General features: G+C 41.4%; 2 protein-coding genes across 2 annotated transcripts; one reads left to right on the plus strand and one right to left on the minus strand.

The window, feature by feature from the left end:
• Positions 686-11,120, minus strand: LOC109226171 (glycosyltransferase-like KOBITO 1). The gene is made up of 11 exons (XM_019390967.1): positions 10,683-11,120; positions 9,434-9,583; positions 9,069-9,121; positions 8,395-8,503; positions 8,184-8,318; positions 8,012-8,056; positions 7,426-7,613; positions 7,102-7,243; positions 3,723-3,769; positions 3,412-3,499; positions 686-1,342 (listed from the first exon to the last, which is right to left on the minus strand). Exons 1-11 carry the CDS (start codon positions 11,028-11,030, stop codon positions 1,058-1,060), a joined length of 1,590 nt encoding a protein of 529 aa, XP_019246512.1. The 5' UTR covers positions 11,031-11,120; the 3' UTR covers positions 686-1,057.
• On the plus strand, positions 17,841-18,254 carry LOC109242195 (RNA-directed DNA polymerase homolog; the record flags this gene model as incomplete). The annotated part of the gene is made up of 1 exon (XM_019409049.1): positions 17,841-18,254. A coding segment is annotated over exon 1 (414 nt), but the record flags the coding sequence as incomplete, so codon positions are not given.

The raw sequence follows: 25,652 nt of genomic DNA on the forward strand, positions 1-25,652 counted from the left end.
GCCCCTAATCTCCAAAATGCACTAAATAGGGTCAAATTTGAACATTGTACGTCAATACTGTTAAAATCAATAATATGGTCAACTAACAAATCAAAATCCAATTCCAATTCCAGACAACAACATGACTCAAATTTCCCCTCCTTTTTATTTTATTTTTTATTTTGGAACTCCTCAGAACATGTACTTAGGTTATTTGCTTACATGCTAATTATGCGAACGTTATGATACAAAAATCATCTACCGATGAATAAAATTAAAGGGATTGTTGTATGTGATTAATAATGTAGGGAGTTCCAGACTAATAATGAAGAGATTACTTACTTATTTTAACCAGATAGGAGCCTATTATTTTTGGGTACTTTAATCCTCATATTCTTAATTCTTATTCTGTCCGCACGTATAAATTTTCACACAACTTACTACCGCTGTATAAGTTATACGGGAGTTTTTTTTTTCTAATCCCTCTAACCAAAAAACTCCATCCCCTTTACAATCACCGTTCTTCAGAGAGAAATTATCTGGACACATTTTTTTATGCTCTCCAAGGACGAAATCTACCCAACACCAGTTTAATACTGTAATTGTTTTTCATTTCTCTCATCCTCTTTCTCAAGGCTTTATCATGATCTGAAACCCTGGATTCGAGTTAAGAAATGATCTCAGCGAACAGCCATTCTACACCATGTGATTCAGAAAGTACGAGCCTCAAAAATAATCAACTCATTAGAGGTCGAGTTACTATACATTAAGAATAACCCCTCATCTCCATACCATAAAGTTGATCTCTGAAAAAAAAAAAAAATATCTTCCACCCTCCTCCACCCCCCAACTCCATCTGTATGTTTCTCTGTGTATTACAACATAAATTTACACCTCCGCTTGGGTAATGATCGGGAATAACCATAAAACCGAAGCAAGAATGCACTCCCACCTGTGAATCTGCTAGCTTACATCTTTAGCTATTCTACACTCTGATACAAATGAAGACATTGCATGTTCGTCATCCACTCCGTCAAGTTGACAGAAGAAAGCAGCAGAAGCCATGAAAGGAGAACAATTACGCTTCAGTTATGACATCTTCATCAATGCCTGGGGGTGGCCGTGGTGGAACGGCTTCTTCATGAAATTCAAAGTGGGAAGCACTTTCCTCTAAAACTCTTCTGGCAGCTTGAGAATGTTGATTTCTACCAATCTTTCTCGAAGGAAGTGTCTCAGAGGCAGCAGCCTTTGATGAATTGCTACTTTCAATGGATGCTAAAAATTTGTCCTTTGATAGAGATTTCTGAGCAGATGAAACGATAGAACTGAAAACACCACTCTCCCTCAAACCTTGGACAATAACCTGCACGTGTAAAAAAGAAAAGAATGAACAAAGAAAGCTACGGCTGGAATGAGTTATAACAATGTTTCTGACACTCTAGGGAAACTGCACAAGAGATCTCGACCGTCTCAAGAGAACAAAATGCAGGCATTGTCTTGCTGGAATAAAGACAAACAGAATGTTTGAGCAGATGATGGAAGGATCTAAATTTCCCTAACACTAACTCTTACTCTACATTCAGGGACTTCAAAAGTTGTCATTTCATGGCTGCATTTGACTTGCCATTGCCATAAATCTCTTCATTTTCCAGATTTCGCACACTGATTTTCTACTTCATTCCTAATTCTTTTTATAACCGAAAAAACCATTAGTTAGTTGGTTCCCAAAAAAAAAAGAAAGTTGGTCCAATCCTAATTTTCCTCATAAGTTAAGAACTCGAGGGAGCATGGGCACGCCTCTGTACCCTACCCTCAAAGTCCCACTTAAATACCACGTTTTGTGCCAATGACAAGGTTCAAACTATGCCCAATTCACACATCCCGTGTTGCGCCTTTACCCCTAAATCAAAGCCTTGGGAGCACTTCATCCCTAATCTTTCTGGGGGACAGTCTCTCTCTCTCTAGATATATATTGGAATACAGAAAACATACTACTACTTCCTACATCATTTTTACACTTGTTTCTAAACACTCGCCCAGTTCTTGCATGCCATATAATCCAAAAAAGACACAAACACAATGCTTTCATGTCAGTCTCTGTATTATCCAATTTGTAGCCGCTTCTTCCATTGTCCGTGACAATATGCATGAAATATAATCCCTAATCTTTCTGTGCGGCAGTCTCTCTCTAGACATATAATGGAATAGAGAAAATAATTTAATACTTCCGACATCATTTTACACCGTTTCTATACACATTCTCCTATTTCTTGCATATAATCCAAAAAAGACACAACCACGATGTTTTCATGTTGCTCTTCTGTATTTTCTATTTTGTGGCTACTTCTTCCATTGTCCTGACAATATGCATGAAATATCAAACGAAGAAAACACAAGCGTCCACGTTGTCAATTGACAGAGACTATGTGATCCTCATCCTCTCCCAACTTTTTATAGTAGAAGACGATGGGCTGCTGTAGAAATTTCTTCCACATTTTTGTATTTATTTTTAATCTTTTTAGATTAAACTTTATCTTTATTAGCAATTTTCTTAGAGTTCATCTTAAAAGATTATCCCTTAGTTTGAATTTATCTTTATCATTAATTTTATTTTTGTAAAAGTTCTTTGTTTTATGAGTCTAGCATATGCAAAGGTTACCTACCAATTAGGACTTCTTTGTGAAACCTGATTAGAAATGCTTCAGTTGACGAATAACAGTTTATAAATAGATTTCTCTCTTATTCTTCCCTCTCATTTCTCCTATTTCGCTTTATTCTTCTCCTCTTTCTCCCTCCTCCCTTCTGGTACCACATGAATTTTGGTATCAGTAAACAAGTTTCAATTATCATACCATTGCACTCTTGAATGCACATCGTGTTGCTGATATCTTCGTCATCTTAATTTGGTGGTATTCTACGGGTATGCACTACCTCCCGGCTCCCACTAGCACAAGCACCGGATAACACTGTCCACGAAGGCTTGGACAAATGAGAAGAAATCACCTAGTGTTTTTGCTTCCACTGGGATTTGAACCCGACACCTCGTGAATCTCAACCCACTTCATTGACCACTAGTCCATCCTACGAGAATTAGTTTTCCAAGGATGTCCTCCCACAACCGAAATTCTTCCCGAGCAATACCGTATTTCCATTTCACACACAATAAATGATAAATATAAAACATATTTTCCTCACCTTCACATGGTTCTGATCGAATTGATGTTAGAGATACGTACTCGTTTCAAAGGCTACACTATTCTTGTGTTCTAGGACTTACAATGTGATCGAAAGATATTTTTTTAAGAGGACCTATTAAATCGTTCTTGTTCAGACTCTTTCGCTAGAGTAACCTCCTCCTTTTTTTCCTATTCAGAAAATTGCACTTTTGGACCCAAAGAAAAAGAATTCCAAAGTCAGGTTGTCCAGGCTTACCATGGGAGCATAAATACGAGTTAAAATGCCTTTCCTCAATAGTTTCAGGTTCACCGCTTTGTCAGTCCATACCACATGTTCACGATACCTGACCAAGATAAAGGCAAATAGATCTTTACTAACATTAACAACCATATACTCTTCAGCAAGAGTTCACAAAGTGGAAACATATAGCAGCTTCAGAATTTCAAAATATCTATGTTGATGAATAAATCAAGAACATAACTAATCCAAAAGGCCAACTGAGTGCTACAAAAAGAGAGCTGAGCGAGATTAAATTGGATTTAGCAGCTATTTAGAATAGTAATTACCAGTTTAACATCTCATCTTCTGTGGCAGTTGAAGCAATAATAAATGCCTGCAGAAGATACAGTTTATTATCACACCATATTAGCTGATAAACTATCAAAAGTCAAGAAAATAAAACACAACAGTTGACATTATATCAATAAACCGTCAACTGATAGTAATTTTTTCCATAGAAGCAGCAGGAAGACTACATTTTATTAGAACGATTTGCTCAAAATTCAATCATAAAAGAGGGCTGAACAAAATCATTGCACAAAACCAAACTATGGATATTGTCTAAGATTGATTCTCCAACAACCAGACTACCAAAAGTTTAAAAAGGAAACACTTTTTTTTAATAATCGTGGTGTTCGGACCAACTTGCGCACCTCCATGGGGTACTTGCTACTTCCCACTAGCACAAGTACCGGATAACTTTGTCCACCAAAGTTTGGACAGATGGGAAGATATCACCTGGTGTTTTTGTCTCTGCAGAAATTTGGACTCGAGCTCTCATGGTTCTCAACCCACTTCATTGACCACTAGGCCACGCCTTTGGGTTGCAAAAAAAACTTCTCGTCCTAAATAATTTAAACCACATGTAGAGTAAAAGAATCTAAAGTCTAAACAAAGCATGCCATTAGGAATGTTTTTCCGTCATTTATTCTACCACTATAATGCCACATGTATTCCTAATAACGAGCTGTCACAACTATATATAACTACAATCAATGTCACAGCAACAACATCGCTAAGACTTGATTATCGCATCCACATAACTTATCTCGCAAACTTGTTTAAGGCGTACATGAGGAGTGCCTAAAATTGGCATGGCAAGATTAGATAGTATAAGAAGGATCAAGTTAAGGTGAAATTAGATGGAATTATGATGCCAAAAATGTAGACTATATAAGATCTAGATTCAGTCCAACAAGAGAATGAGATAATATGTGAAGGCAGCCAATTCTACACTTTTTGCCTTTGACAAAGAGTACTCTTTTCAAAAACTATCTAATGCTATGATAGATGCAACAGGAAGAGGATGGGAGGTGAAATAGAGAGAGGTGTCATGAGTAATCTTTTATAACGGAGAATTCACCGAGGACTAGTGAGGCGTAGTTCTAAACTCAATCAATATATGCCTGCACTCTAGCCTTCTCCACTTATATACCAGATTTTTGTCTGCGACAGATTCAACTGCTTGATGTGCATAACCAGCGCTACGATCTTACCACTAGTCTAAGGCCGTGGGGCCGTGTCATGGGTTATTTCTTTGTTTGGCAAGTAAAATAGAAGGTGAAGTAAAAAAGAGATCATGTCCTATCCCCGTATAGATATAAAGAAGTATTTACGTTATGTCCAAAATGTTACCTCAATATTTTTTCTTAGTCATACAAATGAGTTCGAGTAATTTCAAGGTGTATTTAGTTTGAGTCAAGACTAGAGAAGTTGATGAACTTTTGACTTCGACTCCCAAGAAAGAAATGAAGATCACCAAGATCTTTCATGGTGAAGTGCTTCTTTTCATAGTTTCTTGATGGTAATAACTCGATTCTTAATGCCTTCCCAAGTTTTGTCTCGTAACAGTTGACAAGTTCAAACCTAAGAATAATCATGATATAAGATAAAGCAACTATGTTATTAGAACATCTTTTATTTTCCCTACGAACTAATATGCAGAGAAGTATCCACAACTTACCATTAAGCCAAAGACTTGAATGGATCATAAAGCTTGTAGACTTATTGTATTTTATCCCAAGTCGGGAGACTAAGTAATCTTTTTTCGCGTGTTGGCATATTAAGTCCATAAAGCTGAAATGACTTCCATGCATCAGAGGAAAAATAATGACAAGCAAAATGAAAATATGTTAGCACTAATTTTTTTTAACTTCTTCCATATGACGTTGTGTTTCACTATCAAATATGGATATTGTTATAGTGTCCAACACACATCATGAAAGTGTGAATGGTGAAAGATCCAACACCATTTATTTCCAGCTTAAACCAGCTTGGTTCAAGTACCAACATCATTTTTTTTTCAAACTTAGACAGCTAAATTCCGACACTCAACTTGTTTTGCCAACATAAAGTACCCTACTCTATATGCTAGTAAAAAAGTTGTTGATGGGAAACTAAGTTGTCTAAGTTTGAAGGAAACGACATTGGTACTGAACGAAGCTGGTTTAAGCTGAAGATAAATAGTGTTACCCTTTCACCATTCACACTATCATGATTCATGATGTGTGTTGGACACTATAATAATATTCCAATTAACAACAAAACATTGCGTCATATGGGAGAGGTTAAAAAAATTAGTACTAGACATATTTTCATTTTGCTAGCATAGAAGTTATTTTAGTTTGATGAACTTAATATGCTAAAGCGCAAAAAAGGATCAGTTAGTCTGCAGACAAAAGATGAACAAGTTACATGATCCATTTCATTCTTTGGCTTACTTGTAAGTTGTGACTACTGCTCTTCATATTTGTTCGTCGGGCAAACTAAAGATATTCTAATAACACACTTGTCGTTTTATTCTATATCTTGATTATCTTTAGGTTTGAACTTGTGAACTTGTCAACTGCTATGATACAAAACTTGGGAGGGCAATAAGCGAATTATTACCATCAAAATATCATTGTGTCATCCAGAACTATGAAAAGAATAAGAAATATTGAGTTAACATAGTGGACATAACATAAATACTTCTCTATATCTATTTATTTTATTTTCATTTTTTCTGGTGGTTCATCTACTCCCTTTTTTTAAATTTTAAAAAGAAATTGAGTGGTTGAAGTATATCCCTTTGCTATTCACCTGTTAATTGTACCAAACAAAGGGAAGATTATGATAATTACTACACTTAACAAAGTAATTTAATAAGCCTCTCCCCTTACCTTCCCTTACTCCTAATGAACCAAAATAGGGTAAATACCAGTAGCCTAATCTATTTGAAACAGATTCTATCAGACCTTAAAGTAGGCTTCCAAAGGCTGAAGACATTTAGCATTGCTCTAAACAATTCAAGTTGGCAGTTTCCCCAGCCCGCACCCCTTTCCCTTTCCACCACCCACGCATCTTTCCTGAAACCCAGTAGCAAATTTAGCAGCTAGAATGAAATAACTGGAAGAACCAAAATGGGTTAGATACAAAACAACTCCTCTCCTGCAACAACCATGAAGCTGTAAAAATTATGGAGCTACACTATCCAGCAGTAACGTGTAAACAGTACTAAACACAATAATAAGAAAAAAATTCTCTTACTTCTACATATAAATAAAACGGAAACTCCTTGCCGAGGGCTTGTGCACCCCCGGGATTAGTCGGGGCTCTTAGAGACTCGGACACCCGGTGCAAATCAAAAAAAATAAATAAATAAATATAAAAAGAGCAAAAACTCACAGATCTATCGAATTCCAACATGAAGCATCTCTTAACGTCCTCCTTTGTGGGCTTACAACCACATCTATCTCGTCTTGAAGTCAAGTCAGAAAACTTGGAATATGTGTAATGCAGAACAGCAGCCTCCTCCAATTTGATCTCCCTGCCATATGAAAAAAAAATTATATGACAGAATTCTTCTAGAATATCAGCATCACAAGGAAAAGCATTGGAATATTCATAGCATCCGGAAACAATTGAAAATCCCTTTAAGATTGCATGACCTAAGGGCCAAAACCATAATTGACAGGTTATAATGTGAGAGATTATAGAGGCCAAACATACTTCGGAGTTTTCATGTAATTATGCCATCTATGAGCCCCATTGGGACGAAGATGGTCCTGAATTCGAGCAGCTGCTTTACCATTGCCATACGTCAAGAAGTAATTTGGATTGCCACGGGTTGCTTCTTTATACATGCCAAAATATGTATCCTTCATTAGATGGTCATAATTCTTCTTGAACATTGACACCTATTGTGATGGGTAAATTGGAAAAGAAAACAAAAGAAAAAACAGTCTTAGGTGCCATCCGCGAAGCTAAGTTCACATAGCTTTGACAAACAACAGATATGACCAAAAAACGCTTGAAAAAATTCTGATCATAAGGCCAATAACAGAACAAAATAAGAGTTCCATTATTTACCTCAAAGATCCCTGTCATGGTCAAACATCTAAAGAAAATTAAATATAGGAAGATGCAGCATTGCTGATTTAGACAAATTATCTCTCAATTGCTTACTGCACTTAAATATCTAAATCAACCGAAACATATTCCTGTATCATATCACTGTGATCGAAGTAGTTTTGCCCATAAACGACAATGTGCAGTAGTTCAGTAACAAAATAATGAATTGCAAGTTCCAGCTTACCTCCGTAAAAGGATCCTTGATGTCATCTCGTTCAACACTGCTCTCCTGAATTTTAAAAAAAAATACATTAAAACACTTTATGACATTACAATAGTAAACAACATGTTCTGAGAACTAATCAGACTGTCTATAAATATCTATTTTCCTGGAACACATTTTCCAACTAACTTACATAGTTAGGAAAGATAACCATGTCAACATTTGAAGGCACATCAAGCAGCAACTGCCTCAAAGAATACTCTCGAGCACCTGCTGGGTGTAATAACTCATCTGTGTCTAGATGAATTATCCAATCCATACCCCCATCCTGACATTTCAGCATGTATGTGGATCATCAGCTATGACTAGAATGATATACAATGCAAAACTAGAAGAATTCATACCCTTGCCATCACTATGGCCATCTCCATATTAAGAGATTGCTTCACAAAGAGCTCATAATTGCAAGGTTTATAGAAGAAACTCGACAGCCACGTTTCATTCCAAATCCGGCTAGGACAAAATGAAAAAAAGGACATCAGTGAAACATCGACGTGCAAATGTGAAAGGTATAACCATTAACGAAACTCGAAGGCCACATTTCCTTCCCATCAAAGCAGATCAAAATTAGAAAATGTATGTCAACGCCTCAACGAAATGTATGCAAAGAAAATGACATGCTAATGCTAAAAGATGAGACATTTAGCCAATTTTCAACAACTCAATGTAAAGCAATTATTACAGTTACAGAAATAACGAAAATATGAACATAAGAAGAAACAAAGTTAAGCACCATAAGTATCATTTGATATTTCATAGCCCTTTTCTATTAATTTCCTACATTTCAGCCTCACCAAAACCAATCAACAAATTCTTATATTTTTAGAAATATTCCATGGTCAAAATAAATTGCAATGTCTATGTAATCTAACTGTTTCTCACGCAATTGGAGCCAACAGGCAAGAAATTAACTGCAGCATTAACTTCTGTCGCGCAAATTCGGCATGAATCCAACCAAACAGAATACAAGAAATAATGGCCAGTCCTTGAAACAATCAGAAAATGTGAAATGACAGACCTTTTGGCTTGTTGCTCCTCTAGCTCTCTAGTTCTGTATATTACTTTTACCCCCTGCAGATCAAACAAAACCCAAGTTTAGGAAATTGAAATATGCCACTTGAGCATTAAAATAAGTGGGTAAGCTGGATTTGGCCCAGTATAGTTCAGCTTTATCTAAGAAAAGAAAGAAATACGTTAAAATGCATTAGAAGTAACCATTTCATAAGAGCAGCCATGATCACTATTCTTGAAAACATCTAGATAGAGCTAATTGAGGGCAAGGCAAGGAGATGCGCTGCTCAATAAAATCTTTTCAATACCATTTAAATATCTTATTGATGAATCTTTATCATTGAAAAGGCAAATACAGGCTGGGGAACTTACGGGAATGGATTCAAGGACTTTAGAAACATCAGGAGATGCAGCCTTTCCTTCCACGAAAAGCAAAAATGATGTTACCCCAATTACTTTATGATAGAACATCCATGGTAAGATCTGCTCTAGGCCAGCAGATGTACTGGTTGTAATACATATCTGCATATAGAGAAACATTAGTGTTCTGTTATAGGGCAACAATGAGTATAGAGAAAACATGTTAGCAACTTTTAACTAGGGACAAATGCACTAAGAAATCTGTTAAGGAGATATCGTTTGGTTCAAGGTGCTGGAATTTCAAAAAGGAGAAGGCTGTAGAAACCTTTTCCCTGATAATTTTTTTGTTGTGCTTACAACTACTACGCCTCAATCCCAGGCTAGGTAGGGTCGGCATATGAATCCTCACTATCCATTTAGCTCGAATAATTTGGAGATTTCCAATACTAGAAGTTCTGTAAGGTTTCTTTGACATACAATTCTCTAGACATACTCAAAAGACTCCTAGCAACCCTCGACTGAACGAAAGCACACCATCATGACCAAGCATCCCGATACTGGACTTACTTTGTTGTGTTTTGGCCAGAAAAAGAAACTCTGAAGTATGCAATATATCATTATTCAAGATACTTTTCCTACATAGCTTCTTTTTTTTAGGGGGGTGGGGGAAAGAAGCAAAGGATGATCAACCTGCAACTGATCCTTTCTGTGAAATTTGGATGAATAATATATATCCTAAAGGTCCTTCTATGCTTTCTTATACAAATTATGCACTCTATGGCATTAAAAACTTTAGCTGAATAAAGTTCTATTTACTTGGTAAAATAGCTAATTCTTAATCTCAGTTATGCAGTAGAAGAAACTTAACTAAGAGCTACTCACTCATTTGCTGGAAGGTACTACAAGATGCAAAAAAAAACAAAAAAAAAAAGTAAGAATTTCTTAATTAGCTAAATGAGTTTAAGTTCTGTGCATTGACGATGTAAGAACTATTGACACTGTCAGGTCATAGGTAATTACAGGTAAATCTCTTGATATGCAATAAGTGGTAATTTAGTAAAAATGGTAACCTATTATCACAGATTAAAATTCACTGATAGTGTAAATCTTTACATAGTCCGTCTATATAACTTAAATCCTAGCTTACAAATGGCAAGAACTTTAGATACCAACAATGCAAATCACTTTATAAAAACGACCAGAACCCATTCGAGATCGATCAAAAGCCAAAACCCTCACAAGCAAATTAAAAAAGTGAAACCTTGGGTTTGAGATCTGAATGAAGTTTGAATTTCCAGTCTTTGTAGTAAGGAAATGACGGCGTATTACTATGAGCGAGGAGAGAGCAATCTGATGAGTGAGAAGAAGAGTGAGCGACAGTGGATAGAGGAGAGCTGTCCATGCCGGGAAATTTGTGAGACTCTTCAGGAGACCATCGAGAGATCGGATCGTCAACTCCGCCACCACGCCATTGAAGAACAAAGGCAAAGACAGCTAAGGATAGAGGAAGGATAGTAAGGAGGAGCAGAACCTTCGAGAAGAAGGATTGTTGGGAAGATGAAGAAGAAGAAGGTGGTTGGGGTCTGAGGGAGGTGTACAGACCCGCCATTGGAGAGGAGTTGAGGGGTGGAGTGAAAATTTTGGAAATCTCAACAGGTTTGTTGTAGTTTTTTAACTTCTTTTTGATTTGTGCTTTGAACCCTGTTACTATTTGTTATCTTTACAATTACTCCAATTACTTTTGTTATAGACTTGTCGTATGTACAAAAAGTTCCAAATTTGGTGATCACATGACATCCTACCTTACCACAACAATTATCAAAAAATAAATCCTTTTTAGGACTATAACAAATAGGTTTTTAAAGTTCCACTGGCTTAGTTACTTATTGCGTGTTAATTATAATAACACAAATTTGATTGACTTTAAGTGAAATAAGATTTTGTGGGATGATTTCTTGTTTCTTCTTCCCGTTCTAATTAATACTAGCTTGCTTGGTCAAGCTTCTTGAAAACTAAAAGTATTTAATTTTAGGTCCTCGTTAGGTACATTGTAAATGGCATATTATTATATACCGGATTCATTGTAAAAAAAAAAAAAAATACATCTTATGCTATCAACCATTTTTAGGAGTTAGATACCCCTATAATAAATTATAGAACATGTAATTTTGTTTTTAAAATTTTAAATGGTATATCCAACCTAAATATACTTTTAGTTTGGTATATCCTCCTTATTGTTTTACCTTGATTAGCTATGATAATAAATTTTTATGGTATGTAAATACCAAAAATATTGCATAATATATTTTTATTAATTATTAAATCGTATAATATAATTTTATTAATATAATCAAGAAGAAAAACCGTTGCAAAGAGGAAGAGGAAGATTGTGGTTGTTGTCTAAGGGAGGTGTATAAACCTCGCTAACGAAAAGGAGTTGGGAGTGCAGAGGAGTTACTAGCTCTTTTAATTTTTTGTGCTTTGAACCCCTCTTATTCGTTATCCTTGCATTTACTTCAATTATTTTTATTTTTTAATAACATATAAACTTGTCCATATGTACAAAAAGTTTCAAATGACTATCTTGATCAGTTGACATCCGACTTACCACAACAATTATCAAAAAGTAATAAAAATTCAAGGATTAAAACAAATCGGTTCTTCAAATTCCATTGCCTTAATTACTCCTTTTTAGTAATTAGTTGTTATTAATAACTTTGTTTCCTTTTTAAAATATCGTTAATAGATTGTTTGACAAAAAAAAGCTGAAAGTTAAAAATACTTATTTGATGATTATATCGAATTACACATTAATAGAATAATGTTTTGTTATACTTAGTCCTATATTATGTATATTGCAATTGGCAAATTATTATATGCCGAATCCAATATAGATAAATGATATACATTTTATGCTACCTATCTGTGACGGCCCAAAGGGTCATCACCGGATTTCTCTCTTTTTTCGTGCTTTCGAGGCCTTGAAAACCTCACCTTTAGTTGCCTCGATTTGCGTGCGCAGTCCGGGCGCGTAGCCGGAAAGATTATATGTTAAATTCTGTGAAAAATTTCAAATTGTGGCTTTAAAATGATTAAAGTTGACTTCGGTCAACATTTTTGGTAAACGGGGACCCGTGATTTGACGGTCCCGGAGGGTCCGTAGAAAAATATGGGACTCGGACATATGCCCGGAGTCGAATTCCGAGGTCTAGAGCCCGAGAAAAGAATTTTTCTGTTTAATTGTTTTTCTGAAATTATTAAGGAAAATGGAAATGAAAATTGATTAAAAGACTATGGTATCGGGCTCGTATTCTGGTTCCGACGCCCGGTACAGGTCTTAAATATGTGTTAAGCGCTTTCTGTGAAGTTTGGTCGGAATCGAACGTCATTTGACGTATTTCGGACCTAATTATCTAAAGTTGGAAATTTATGAAGTTAGAAATGAAAATGATGATTTTGAGGCTTGATCCATTGATTTTGATGTTGTTTTGGCGATTTGATCGCTCGAGTAAGTTCGTAGGATGTTATTGAGTTAGCGTGTGTGATCGGTTAGGAGCCCCGAGGGCTCGGGAGTGAATCGGAGGTGGTTCGGGGTGTTTTTACGCTTGGAATGGTAGCAGATTTTTCTGCAATTTTTGCCCAGATAATTTGTTCTTCGCGAACGCGGCCTCAGGCTCGCGTTCGCAGTACCCTGTCAACTTCCTCTTCCGCGTTCGCGGCCCTCTTTCCCGCGTTCGCGTGCCCCTTCAAACCCTTCAACGCGTTCAGATCTGCCTACTCGCGTTCGCGTAGGCCATTTGCCCAGGGCCCCAGCTTTCCTTCTTCGCGTTCGCGTGCTCTCAATCGCGAACGCGATTCCCCCAGTTCTTCTTCATCGCGAACGCGTCCTTGATGTCGCGATCGCGAAGGGTAAATCCCTTCAGTGATTTTTTTTAAAGTTCAAAACAGTAGCAGCACAGGATTTTCCTTATTTTTCCACACGAACTCTTCTCCCTAACACCCCATAGACGATTTTGAAGAGCCTTTTCCTCCATAGCTTCTTAGGTAAGTGCTCTTAACTTCATTCTCTCTTAATTTCTTCATCTAATCACTAATTTTCTAGCCCTAAATCATGAATTCAAAGTAGAAATTAAGGGTTTTGGGTAGAGTTAGGGTTTTGGGAATTTTGGGTGATTCAACCTCAATTTGGGGTCGAATCTTCAAACAAATTATATATTTGAACTCGTGGGGTTATGGGAGACTAGGTTTTGGTCCGAGCCTCGTGTTTGGACCATGTGGCCCCGGTGTCGAATTTTGGTATTTTTGGAAGATGCTAGAAAACTCATTTCTAGGCCATGGGATTATGTTGTTGAGCCCTAATTGATATTATTGAATTAATTATGCCTAGATACCATTGTTTCGAAGCCGAATTCGAGGGGTAAAGCTATACTAGAGGCTTGAGTTGAGTTTGGAGCATCCGAGGTAAGTGTTTGATCTAACTTTGGCTTGAGGGAATAGTATTAGAGTGTTATTAATTGCTAAATGCTAAATGATCGAGTACGGTGTATAGGCATGGTGACGAGTATCTATACACTGGTGTCTAGCATGACCGTTGGTCCTTGTTTGCACGTATTTCTGATATTTTTGAGACTCTTCTATGCTAATTGATGAATTCTACATAATGTGAAGAGTTTGAGGATTGGTTATGAATTGTAAATTCTTTGGAGCGTTGGCTCGAACAATAAAAATACTATTGAGTAAGAAATAAAAGAAATGGAAAGAGATATGATCAATCCCTTGCCGTGATGGTGTTAGTATATTGATTATCTCCCTTGCCGGGATGTGAAAGTTGTTGTTGTTACTCCCTTGCCGGGATTTAGCTGTTTAATTGTGTTTTCCCTTGCCGGGACATTTCTTATTATTTGCTTATTCCCTCGCCCGTTTGGTTGTGATTGTTGTTTGGGTGAGGAAGAGTGATAATGCACGAAGGGTCATTCCGTGCCATGTTTTGATTATATTTACACGAAGGGTCATTCCGTGCCATGTTTTGATTATCTATGCACGAAGGGACATTCCATGCTCTGATTTGACTATAATTGCACGAAGGATCATTCCTGCCATGAAATGAGAGTTATGTGAGGAAAAGCACGAAGGGTGATGCCGTGCATTCTATTTGATTGTTTTTGGTGAGAATGAGAGTAAAAGCACGAAGGTTGATGCCGTGCAACTGTTGATTCTCCCGTTTTTGTTAATTATTGTTACTATCCTGTTTCTTACTTAAGTTGATGACTTTATATCCGGTTTGTACTCCCCCATAGCATGTTTCCCTCCCTAGTTAACTGTTTAATTTCGGTATTCTTTCCTTTATTGCATATATATATATATTGAACTGCACAGGTTGACTTGGTAGTCCTGTCTAGCCTCGTCACTACTTCGTCGGGGTTAGGCCAGGCACTTGCCAGCATATGGGGTCGGTTGTGCTGATGCTACACTTCTCTGCTTTTTGCACAGATTACGGTACCGGAGCAGCTCTTAGACCACAGCAGTAGTTGATCGGGAGCCCTCTTCAGTCCAGGGACTTACGAGGTAGCCTAGCTGGCGTTCGCAGGCCGAAGTCCCTTTCCATATTTTCTGTTTGTTTTCATTGTGCCGAGACAGACATTATGAATTTTTTTTCTATTCAGACTTGTTTGTAGCACTCTTTCGTGGTTCGTGAGACAGCGACTCCAGTCTTGGGTAGAGAAATGTTAAACTTTCGTATTTTGGGTTTTCAGTTATTTATGTTTCAAAAGACTTCCGCATTTATTTAAAGACTCGTTATTTTATTATTGTTGTGTTTGTATCCGAAGATGTTTAAATGTTTGGCTTGCCTAGCTCCAACAGTAGGCGCCATCACGACTCCCGACAGTGGGAAATCCGGGTCGTGACAAGTTGGTATCAGAGCTCTAGGTTACATAGGTCTCGCTACTCACGGACAAACTTGGTAGAGTCTGAGGGATCGATACAGAGACGTTTGTATTTATCCCCCAGAGGCTACGGAGTTAGGAAAAACTTCACTTTTGTTCTTTCGTGTCGTGCGATTCTGTTTCTCAAATACTGATTGTCGTTCTACTCTGTTCTTTCGCAGATGGCGAGAACACGTGCTTCCTCTTCTACCGCGCAGCAGCCCGAGCCCCCAGCAACAACTCCTACGAGGGGCAGAGGCCGAGGCCGTGCCAGAGGCCGAGGCTGGGGCAGAGCTCAGCCCCGAGCAGCAGTCCCAGAAGTGGAGCCTCATGTTGATTATGATGAGGAGGTTCCAGCCCCAGCAGCTCCGGTGGGCCCAACTCAAGTCCAAGAGGGGTTCATAGCTACCCCAGTTCTTCAGGACGCTTTAGTCAGATTGGCAGGCTTTATGGAGAGCGTCACTAGAGCGGGTTTGCTGCCAGTAGCACCAGCCACTTCTCAGGCTGGAGGAGGGGTTCAGACTCCTGCTACACGTACTCCGGAGCAGGTAGCTCCCCAGGCTCATGTTCCAGTGGTCCAGCCAGCCGTGGCAGCTCAGCCAGGTATTGTAGCCCAGACCGGCGATGGAGCGGCGATGTCTTCGGATGCTTTGTGGAGACTTGATAGGTTCTCCAAGCTCTTCACCACCACTTTTAGCGGTACTTCTTCAGAGGATCCACAGGATTTCTTATTCAGCTGCCATGAGATCCTTCGGACCATGGGTATTGTGGAGACCAATAGGGTCGACTTTGCCACCTTCCGGCTTGCAGGATCCGCCAAGACTTGGTGGAGGGATTATTGCCTATCTAGACCAGCAGGGTCTCCAGCTTTGACATGGGATCAGTTCGCGGAGTTATTTTTGGAGAAGTTTCTCCCAGTCACTCAGCGGGAGGCACTTCGCAGGCAGTTTGAGCGCCTCCAGCAGGGCTCCATGACAGTCACCCAGTATGAGACGCGGTTCATTGATTTGGCACGCCATGCTATTGTTATACTCCCCACAGAGCAAGAGAGGGTGCGGAGGTTTATTGATGGATTGATTCAGCCGATCCGTCTCCAGATGGCTATGGGAGCTGGTAGTGAGATTTCTTTTCAAGAGGCGGCCAATGCGGCCCGTAGAGTGGAGATGGCTCTTGCACGAGGAGGTGGTCAGGTGTCAGATAAGAGGCCTCGTCATTCTGGTAGGTTCAGTGGTACCTCGTCTGGAGGTAGGGATTCTTATGGTAGAGTCCATTCACCGAGACCCTTTCAGTCAGCACTACAGGTTTCTCATGGCACTCCAGGCGGTGGTGGTTCTCAGCAGCATTATTCCGATCAGCAGCCCATCAGTGCACCTCCACTTCAGAGCTTCCGGGGAGGACATTCCGGTCGACAGGGCAAGCAGTCTAAGCAGCCGAGGGCTTGTTATGGTTGTGGTGACCCGTGTCACATTGTCAGATTTTGCCCTCGAGCCTCGGGTAGCTCTCAGCAGCAGGGTCCTCGCCCCATGATTCAGGCACCAGGTGATCCACAGCTTGCCCAGCCAACTAGAGGCGGGGTTAGGGATCATAGAGGTGGAGGTAGAGACTGTAGAGGTGGAGCTCGGACCGGTAGAGGTAGGGGTCAGCCAGTAGCAGATCGTCCTAGAGACATGGTTCAAGGAGGTGGGGCCCAGCCCCGGTGTTATGCTTTGACAGCCAGGCCAGAGGCTGAGTCTTCAAATGCTGTTATTACAGGTACTATTCTGGTCTGTGATAGGGATGCCTCAATGCTATTTGACCCTGGGTCTACGTATTCATATGTGTCGTCTTATTTTGCACACTACCTGGCTATGTCTAGTGATGCTTTGGGTATCCCTGTTTATGTATCTACACCGGTGGGTGATTCTATAGTGGTCGACCGAGTTCATCGTTCCTGTGTGGTAGTGTTTGAGGGTTTTGAGACTCGTGTTAATTTATTGCTTTTAGATATGGTGGATTTCGACGTTATATTAGGGATGGATTGGTTGTCCCCGTATCATGCTATCTTGGATTGTCACGCCAAGATCGTGACCTTGGCTTTGCTAGATTTACCCCGATTGGAGTGGAGAGGGACCCCAGGTCATGCCACCCGCAGTGTTATTTCATATGTGAAGGCTCGACGCATGGTCGAGAAGGGGTGTTTAGCTTATCTGGCGTATGTTCGTGATTCCAGCACAGAGGTTCCTTCTATTGACTCTGTTCCTGTTGTTCGGGAGTTCCCTGAGGTTTTCCCTTCAGACCTGCCGGGTATGCTGCCCGACAGGGATATTGATTTCCGTATTGATCTGGCCCCAGGCACGCAGCCCATTTCTATTTTGCCGTATCGCATGGCCCCGCTATAGCTGAAGAAGTTAAAGGACCAGTTGCAAGATTTGCTAGAGAAGGGTTTCATCAGGCCTAGTGTTTCTCCTTGGGGTGCGCCAGTGTTATTTGTGAAGAAAAAGGATGGATCGATGAGGATGTGCATTGATTACAGGCAATTGAACAAGGTGACGATAAAGAACAAGTATCCACTGCCGAGGATTGATGATTTGTTTGACCAGCTTCAGGGTGCAAAGGTGTTTTCAAAGATAGACTTGAGATCTGGCTACCATCAGCTGAGGATTAGGGCGTCTGATGTCCCTAAGACAGCATTCCGCACTCGGTATGGGCATTATGAGTTTTTGGTCATGTCATTTGAGTTGACCAATGCCCCAGCAGCATTTATGGAGTTGATGAACGGAGTGTTCAGGCCTTATCTAGATTTGTTCGTGATAGTCTTTATTGATGATATTCTGGTGTACTCCCGCAGCCAGGAGGAGCACGAGCAGCACCTCAGAGTGGTTCTTCAGACTCTGAAGGATAGTCAGTTGTATGCTAAGTTCTCGAAGTGCGAGTTCTGGTTGAGTTCGGTTGTATTTCTGGGTCATGTTGTATCAGCAGAGGGTATTCAGGTGGACCCGAAGAAGATTGAGGCGGTCAAGAACTGGCCTCGACCAGCATCAACGACTGAGATTCGGTGTTTCTTGGGGTTAGCAGGTTATTACCGCCGGTTCGTAGAGGGATTTTCATCCATAGCAGCCCCGATGACCAGGTTGACCCAGAAGGGTGCCCAGTTCAGATGGTCAGACGAGTGTGAGGAGAGCTTTCAAAAGCTCAAGACAGCTCTGACTACGGCACCGATATTGGTTTTGCCCACAGGCTCAGGACCCTATACAGTTTATTGTGATGCTTCCCGTATTGGGCTTGGTGCGGTATTGATGCAGGATGGCAGAGTCATTGCTTATGCTTCGAGGCAATTGAAGATTCACGAGAAGAATTATCCGGTCCATGATCTAGAGTTGGCAGCCATTGTTCATGCTTTGAAGATTTGGAGGCATTACTTATATGGTGTGACGTGTGAGGTGTACACTGATCACAAGAGTCTGCAATACTTGTTCAAGCAGAAGGAGTTGAACTTGAGGCAGAGGAGGTGGTTGGAGCTATTGAAGGATTATGATGTTACTATTTTGTACCACTCAGGGAGGGCCAATGTGGTAGCCGACGCATTGAGTAGGAAGTCCGCCAGCATGGGTAGTCTTGCTTATGTTCCGGTCAGCCAGAGACCGCTTGCTTTGGATATTCAGGCCCTGGCCAATCGATTGGTGAGGTTGGACATTTCTGAGCCTAGTAGAGTGTTAGCTTGTATGGTCGCTCGTTCTTCGTTATTGGAGCATATCCGTGATCGGCAGTTTGATGATCCTCATTTGTGTGTCCTGAGAGACACGGTGCAGCGTGGAGGTGCCACGAAGGTGACCTTAGATGATGATGGTGTTTTGAGATTGCAGGGGCGAGTTTGTGTGCCCAATGTCGATGGGATTCGAGAGTTGATCTTAGCGGAGGCCCATAGTTCTAAGTATTCTATTCACCCGGTCGCCGGGAAGATGTATCAGGACTTGCGGTAGCTTTATTGGTGGTGTAGGATGAAGAAAGACATTGTTGCATATGTGGCTCGATGTTTGAACTGTCAGCAGGTTAAGTATGAGCATCAGAGGCCTGGTGGTTTGTTTCAGAGGATTGAGCTTCCCGAGTGGAAGTGGGAGAGGATTACCATGGATTTCGTTACTGGACTTTCGATGACTCGGAAGAAGTTTGATGCTATTTGGGTCATTGTTGATAGGCTGACCAAGTCAGCGCATTTTATTCCTGTTGCAGCCACTTATTCATCGGAGAGGTTAGCTGAGATCTACATCCGAGAGATTGTTCGCCTTCATGGGATGCCGGTATCTATCATTTCGGACCGGGGTACGCAGCTTACCTCGCGCTTCTGGAGAGCAGTTCAGCAGGAGTTGGGCACCCAGGTTCAGTTGAGCACAGAATTCCATCCTCAGACGGACGGCCAGTCCGAAAGTACTATTCAGATATTGGAGGATATGCTCCAAGCCTGTGTCATTGATTTTGGAGGCTCGTGGGACCAGTTTTTGCCTTTAGCAGAGTTCGCCTACAACAACAGCTACCGGTCCAACATTCAGATGGCTCCATATGAGGCGTTGTATGGTAGGCGATGTCGGTCTCCAGTCGGATGGTTTGAGCCGGGAGAGGCTCGCTTATTGGGTACAGATTTAGTTCAGGAGGCCTTGGATAAGGTCAAGATCATTCAGGACAGGCTTCGTTTGGCTCAATCGCGGCAAAAGAGTTATGCAGATCGTAAGGTTCGAGATGTAGCTTTCATGGTTGGTGAGCGGGTCTTGCTCCGAGTGTCGCCTATGAAGCGCGTGATGAGATTTGGGAAGAAGGGCAAGCTTAGCCCTAGGTTCATTGGCCCATTTGAGATTCTCGATCGTGTGGGAGAGGTGGCTTACAGACTTGCCTTGCTGCCCAGCTTGTTAGCCGTGCATCCAGTGTTTCATGTGTCCATGCTTCGGAGGTATCACAGCGATCCAGCCCACGTGTTAGATTTCAGCACTGTTCAGTTGGACAAGGATCTGTCTTACGAGGAGGAGCCGGTAGCTATTCTAGACCGGCAGGTTCGACAGTTGAGGTCGAAGAGTTTTCCTTCAGTGCATGTCCAGTGTAGAGGTCAGCCTCCCGAGGCATCGACCTGGGAGTCCGAGTCTGATATGCGGAGCCCCTATCCTCATCTATTTCCCGATCAGGTACTTCTTTCTTTTGTCCGTTCGAGGACGAACGATTGTTTTAGAGGTGGAGAATGTGACGACCCAAAAGGTCATCACCGGATTTCTCTCTTTTTCTGTGCTTCCGAGGCCTTGAAAACCTCACCTTTAGTTGCCTCTATTTGCGTGCGCAGTCCGGGCGCGTAGCCGGAAAGATTATGTGTTAAATTCTGTGAAAATTTCAAAATGTGGCTTTAAAAGGATTAAAGTTGACTTACCCGGACCCGTGATTTGACGGTCCCGGAGGGTCCGTAGAAAAATATGGGACTCGGGCATATGCCCGGAGTCAAATTCCGAGGTCTAGAGCCCGAGAAAAGAATTTTTCTTTTTAATTGTTTTTCTGAAATTATTAAGGAAAATGGAAATGAAAATTGATTAAAAGACTATGGTATCGGGATCGTATTTTGGTTCTGACGCCCGGTACAGGTCTTAAATATGTGTTAAGCGCTTTCTGTGAAGTTTGGTCGGAATCGGACGTCATTTGACGTATTTTGGACCTAATTATCTAAAGTTGGAAATTTATGAAGTTAGAAATGAAAATGATGATTTTGAGGCTTGATCCATTGATTTTGATGTTTTTTTGGCGATTTGATCGCTCGAGTAAGTTCGTAGGATGTTATTGAGTTAGCGTGTGTGATCGGTTAGGAGCCCCGAGGGCTCGGGAGTGAATCGGAGGTGGTTCGGGGTGTTTTTACGCTTGGAATGGTAGCAGATTTTTCTCAATTTTTGCCCAGATAATTTGTTCTTCGCGAACGCGGCCTCAGGCTCGCGTTCGCAGTACCCTATCAACTTCCTCTTCCGCGTTCACGGCCCTCTTTCCCGCGTTCGCGTAGCCCCTTCAAACCCTACAACGCGTTCGCGTAGGCCATTTGCCCAGGGCCCCAGCTTTCCTTCTTCGCGTTCGCGTGCTCTCAATCGCGAACGCGACTTCCCCAGTTCTTCTTCATCGCGAACGCGTCCTTGATGTGGCGATCGCGAAGGGTAAATCCCTTCAGTGATTTTTTTTAAAGTTCAAAACAGTAGCAGCACGGGATTTTCCTCATTTTTCCACACGAACTCTTCTCCCTAACACCCCATAGACGATTTTGAAGAGCCTTTTCCTCCATAGCTTCTTAGGTAAGTGTTCTTAACTTCATTCTCTCTTAATTTCTTCATCTACTCACTAATTTCCTAGCCCTAAATCATGAATTCAAAGTAGAAATTAAGGGTTTTGGGTAGAGTTAGGATTTTGGGAATTTTGGGCGATTCAACTTCAATTTGGGGTCGAATCTTCAAACAAATTATTATATTTGAACTCGTGGGGTTATGGGAGACTAGGTTTTGGTCCGAACCTCGTGTTTGGACCATGTGAGCCCGGTGTCGAATTTTGGTATTTTTGGAAGAATGCTAGAAAACTCATTTCTAGGCCATGGGATTACGTTGTTGAGCCCTAATTGATATTATTGAATTAATTATACCTAGATACCATTGTTTCGAAGTCAGATTTAGAGGAAAGGCGGTATTGGAGAGTTGATTGCTATTCTTTGGACCGAGGTAAGTATTTGATCTAACTTTGGCTTGAGGGAATAGGATTAGAGTGTTATTAATTGCTAAATGCTAAATGATCGAGTACGGTGTATAGGCATGGTGACGAGTATCTATACACCGGTGTCTAGCATGACCGTAGGGCCTTGTTTGCACGTATTTCTGATATTTTTGAGACTCTTCTATGCTAATTGATGAATTCTACATAATGTGAAGAGTTTGAGGATTGGTTATGAATTGTAAATTCTTTGGAGCGTTGGCTCGAACAATAAAAATACTATTGAGTAAGAAATGAAAGAAATGGAAAGAGATATGATCAATCCCTTGCCAGGATGGTGTTAGTATATTGATTATCTCCCTTGCCGGGATTTAGCTGTTTAATTGTGTTTTCCCTTGCCGGGACATTTCTTATTATTTGCTTATTCCCTCGCCCGTTTGGTTGTGATTGTTGTTTGGGTGAGGAAGAGTGATAATGCACGAAGGGTCATTCCGTGCCATGTTTTGATTATATTTGCACGAAGGGTCATTCCGTGTCATGTTTTGATTATTTATGCACAAAGGGACATTCCGTGCTCTGATTTGACTATAATTGCACGAAGGATCATTCCGTGCCATGAAATGAGAGTTATGTGAGGAAAAGCACGAAGGGTGATACGGTGCATTCTATTTGATTGTTTTTGGTGAGAATGAGAGTAAAAGCACGAAGGTTGATGCCGTGCAACTGTTGATTCTCCTGTTTTTGTTAATTATTGTTACTGTCCTGTTTCTTACTTAAGTTGATGACTTTATATCCAGTTTGTACTCCCCCATAGCATGCTTCCCTCCCTAGTTAACTGTTTAATTTCGATATTCTTTCCTTTATTGGCTATACATATATTGAACTGCACAGGTTGACTTGGTAGTCCTGTCTAGCCTCGTTACTACTTCGCCGGGGTTAGGCCAGGCACTTGCCATCACATGGGGTCGGTTGTGCTGATGCTACACTTCCGTGCTTTTTGCACAGAATACGGTACCGGAGCAGCTCTTGGACCACTGCAGTAGTTGATCGGGAGCCCTCTTCAGTCCAGGGACTTACGAGGTAGCCTAGCTGGCGTTCGCAGGCCGAAGTCCCTTTCCATATTTTCTGTTTGTTTTCATTGTACCGAGACAGACATTATGTATTTTTTTTCTATTCTGACTTGTTTGTAGCACTCTTTCGTGGTTCGTGAGACAGCGACTCCAGTCTTGGGTAGAGAAATGTTAAACTTCCGCATTTTGGGTTTTCAGTTATTTATGTTTTAAAAGACTTCCGCATTTATTTAAAGACTCGTTATTTTATTATTGTTGTGTTTGTTATCCGAAGATGTTTAAATGTTTGGCTTGCCTAGCTCCAACAGTAGGCGCCATCACGACTCCCGACGGTGGAAAATCCGGGTCGTGACACTATCCCTCCGCTAAATTCATATAAAACTTTATTTAAAAAAAATTAAATGGCACATCCCACATAAATATATTTAGCTTTTAGAATCTTATGCAACATCCCCACCCCACCCCCTAATTTTAGATTGGCATAATTGCCCCCTCCCCCGCCCACCCCCACATTTTAAATTGGCATAATTGCATTATTATTTTACCATGGTGAGCTATCAGGTGATACATATTTATGGTGCAGAGTCCGAAACTTAAATTGTGCCTTTTTGGTCAAGAAATACCTTTTACTGTTAAAAAAAGGTTACGTAACTACATAATTCGCTGGCATAAGACATCTTAACAAATACTCCAGTAGTTACACTGGCCTTCAGCGGGTAAACTCAGAGACAAGATGGATGACCCGAGGAGGCGTATCTCATACTCTTCAATGCACGCACGGCAGGCCACGTGTCGCCCAAGGGAACCCCGCGTTCAGCGTTCCATTCCTTTTGACCACCCTTTCTTCAGCTGCAAAGGCCGAAGATGTTCTCAACCGGCCATCTTACGAAGGGCAGGCACGGGAGATAAGCAGCTTGGCCTATTTCGGTAACCACAACTTCATCAGTAGCATGTCTGCAACAAACTGGTACAGGGCATGGTTGATATTTCCGGATTTAGCCTTAACGATGAAACCACGGAGTTCCCAGGAGGAAAGCCCCTCAGCGATGCCGTCATTCTGCGCGCGAAGGCAATCTCAAACATCTTGGAAGTTCCATCAGCAGATGACTCCACCAAAATGCTCGACAGAGTCTGAAGTTGCCTTCGTTAAGGCCCAAGCCACCAGCGTATCCCTCTCTTTAGCTTTTTCACGGCCATCTGACGGTGGTAGGTGCAGTTTGATACTCTTCGACTGCTACCTTACCTTCCCTACACTTAGTTCCAAGTGCTGCTTCCACCTGATTGGCACTCTGAGGTCTACAGTAGTTTGTGCGGTAGCACCTCGTCGTCTATATTCATCCAGGACCCGAGATGGGTTGCCATTGCACTCTTCATTACTCCTCGACGAACCAGTCAGGGTCCTCCTCTTGTTTTAATGAGGAGTTTCACTTCATTCGCCTGTCTTTTTTCCTTTTCCTGGAGACAGGGACATGAGTCCATTCTTTGCTAACGAATACGCAGTCACTGGTCTCCGGCCTCATTGATTGGTCCTCACCTTCGCAATGGACCCATTGCATGATAGGCACCTCACTGGTTCCAGCCTGCTTTCCCTTCGCGATCGTCTGTAGGTCGTCTCCATCAGTCCCATCATCCATAGCCTGATGGGCCAGTTCATCTGTGGCAGTGCGCACGCATTCTCTGGTTCCAAATGTGGACCGCACGCAGTGGACGGCGCTTACTCTCTGAATGGGGGCTCAACTCGCCCGGTCATGTTGTTTTGGATGTAGCACTGTTGATTGCCGGAGGAAGGAGCTCATAGATTTGTTTAGTTCCTCGATTCTCCCCAAACCATTTTGCTTAGGACGTTATCTCTAACTTGCTGGCTGTCGGCTCACCGCCGCTTCTGAACCCCCTGGCTGCGGGGCAGGGCGGCGGGGCTGGAGCCTGTCCCTTCGAGCTCTTCCATCTGATAGTCCCAAAGGCATTCAGCTGCTTGGATTTGGCTTGGGAAGGGAATATTACCCTTTGCTCTGTAGCTCAGCGGGCATAACGGTTGGTCACCCTTCCATGAAGGGGTGAAGAGTTTGTGCCCTTACTCCCCCATGTCGCGTTATAGCTGAGTATGAGTGCGGGAAATTCTCGCACGTGTCCCGCACTGAATTTTGTTTTGGTGCGGAGCTCCCGTTATTTTTCTCTTTCATTATATGTCAACATGTCCTTCGGGGGACAGAACTTCGCAGGCGTAAACTAGCTGACGTTCACGCTTCGGCCCGGGATTGGCGAGCAGTATTCTTCAGCCGGCCTATGTCGGCTTTCGTATATCCTACAGCAGCCACCACCCGAGTTTTAGCATCCCGCTGGAAGATTAATGGCAAGCAGGTTGCTAACCTATTTTCTTAGCTTCCTCCAGATCCACCCAACCAGCATCGAACAATCAACTGATTGTTACTCTCGGTACGCTCAAAGATCGTAAGTTCTTTCCCACTTCCTTGGCAATTCCTAGCTGCCATCTCGTATGTCGTGTGGCTCAGGAATTTTCAGCTTCTTTGTCACGCGAGATTGCGGAGT

This window comes from Nicotiana attenuata, chromosome 1 (genome assembly GCF_001879085.1).
Source record: "Nicotiana attenuata strain UT chromosome 1, NIATTr2, whole genome shotgun sequence".
Lineage (NCBI taxonomy): Eukaryota > Viridiplantae > Streptophyta > Magnoliopsida > Solanales > Solanaceae > Nicotiana > Nicotiana attenuata.

What these genes read in the sequence shown, in the direction of transcription:
- LOC109226171 (XM_019390967.1), bottom strand. Translation starts at nt 11,030, where the DNA reads ATGGCGGGTCTGTACACCTCCCTCAGACCCCAACCACCTTCTTCTTCT. An exon ending in TGGTTATCTTTCCTAACTAT is followed by an intron (nt 8,057 to 8,183) that starts GTAAGTTAGTTG and finishes TTTAAAATTCAG; the next exon opens with GAGAGCAGTGTTGAACGAGA. An exon ending in GAAGATGAGATGTTAAACTG is followed by an intron (nt 3,500 to 3,722) that starts GTAATTACTATT and finishes TATCTTGGTCAG; the next exon opens with GTATCGTGAACATGTGGTAT.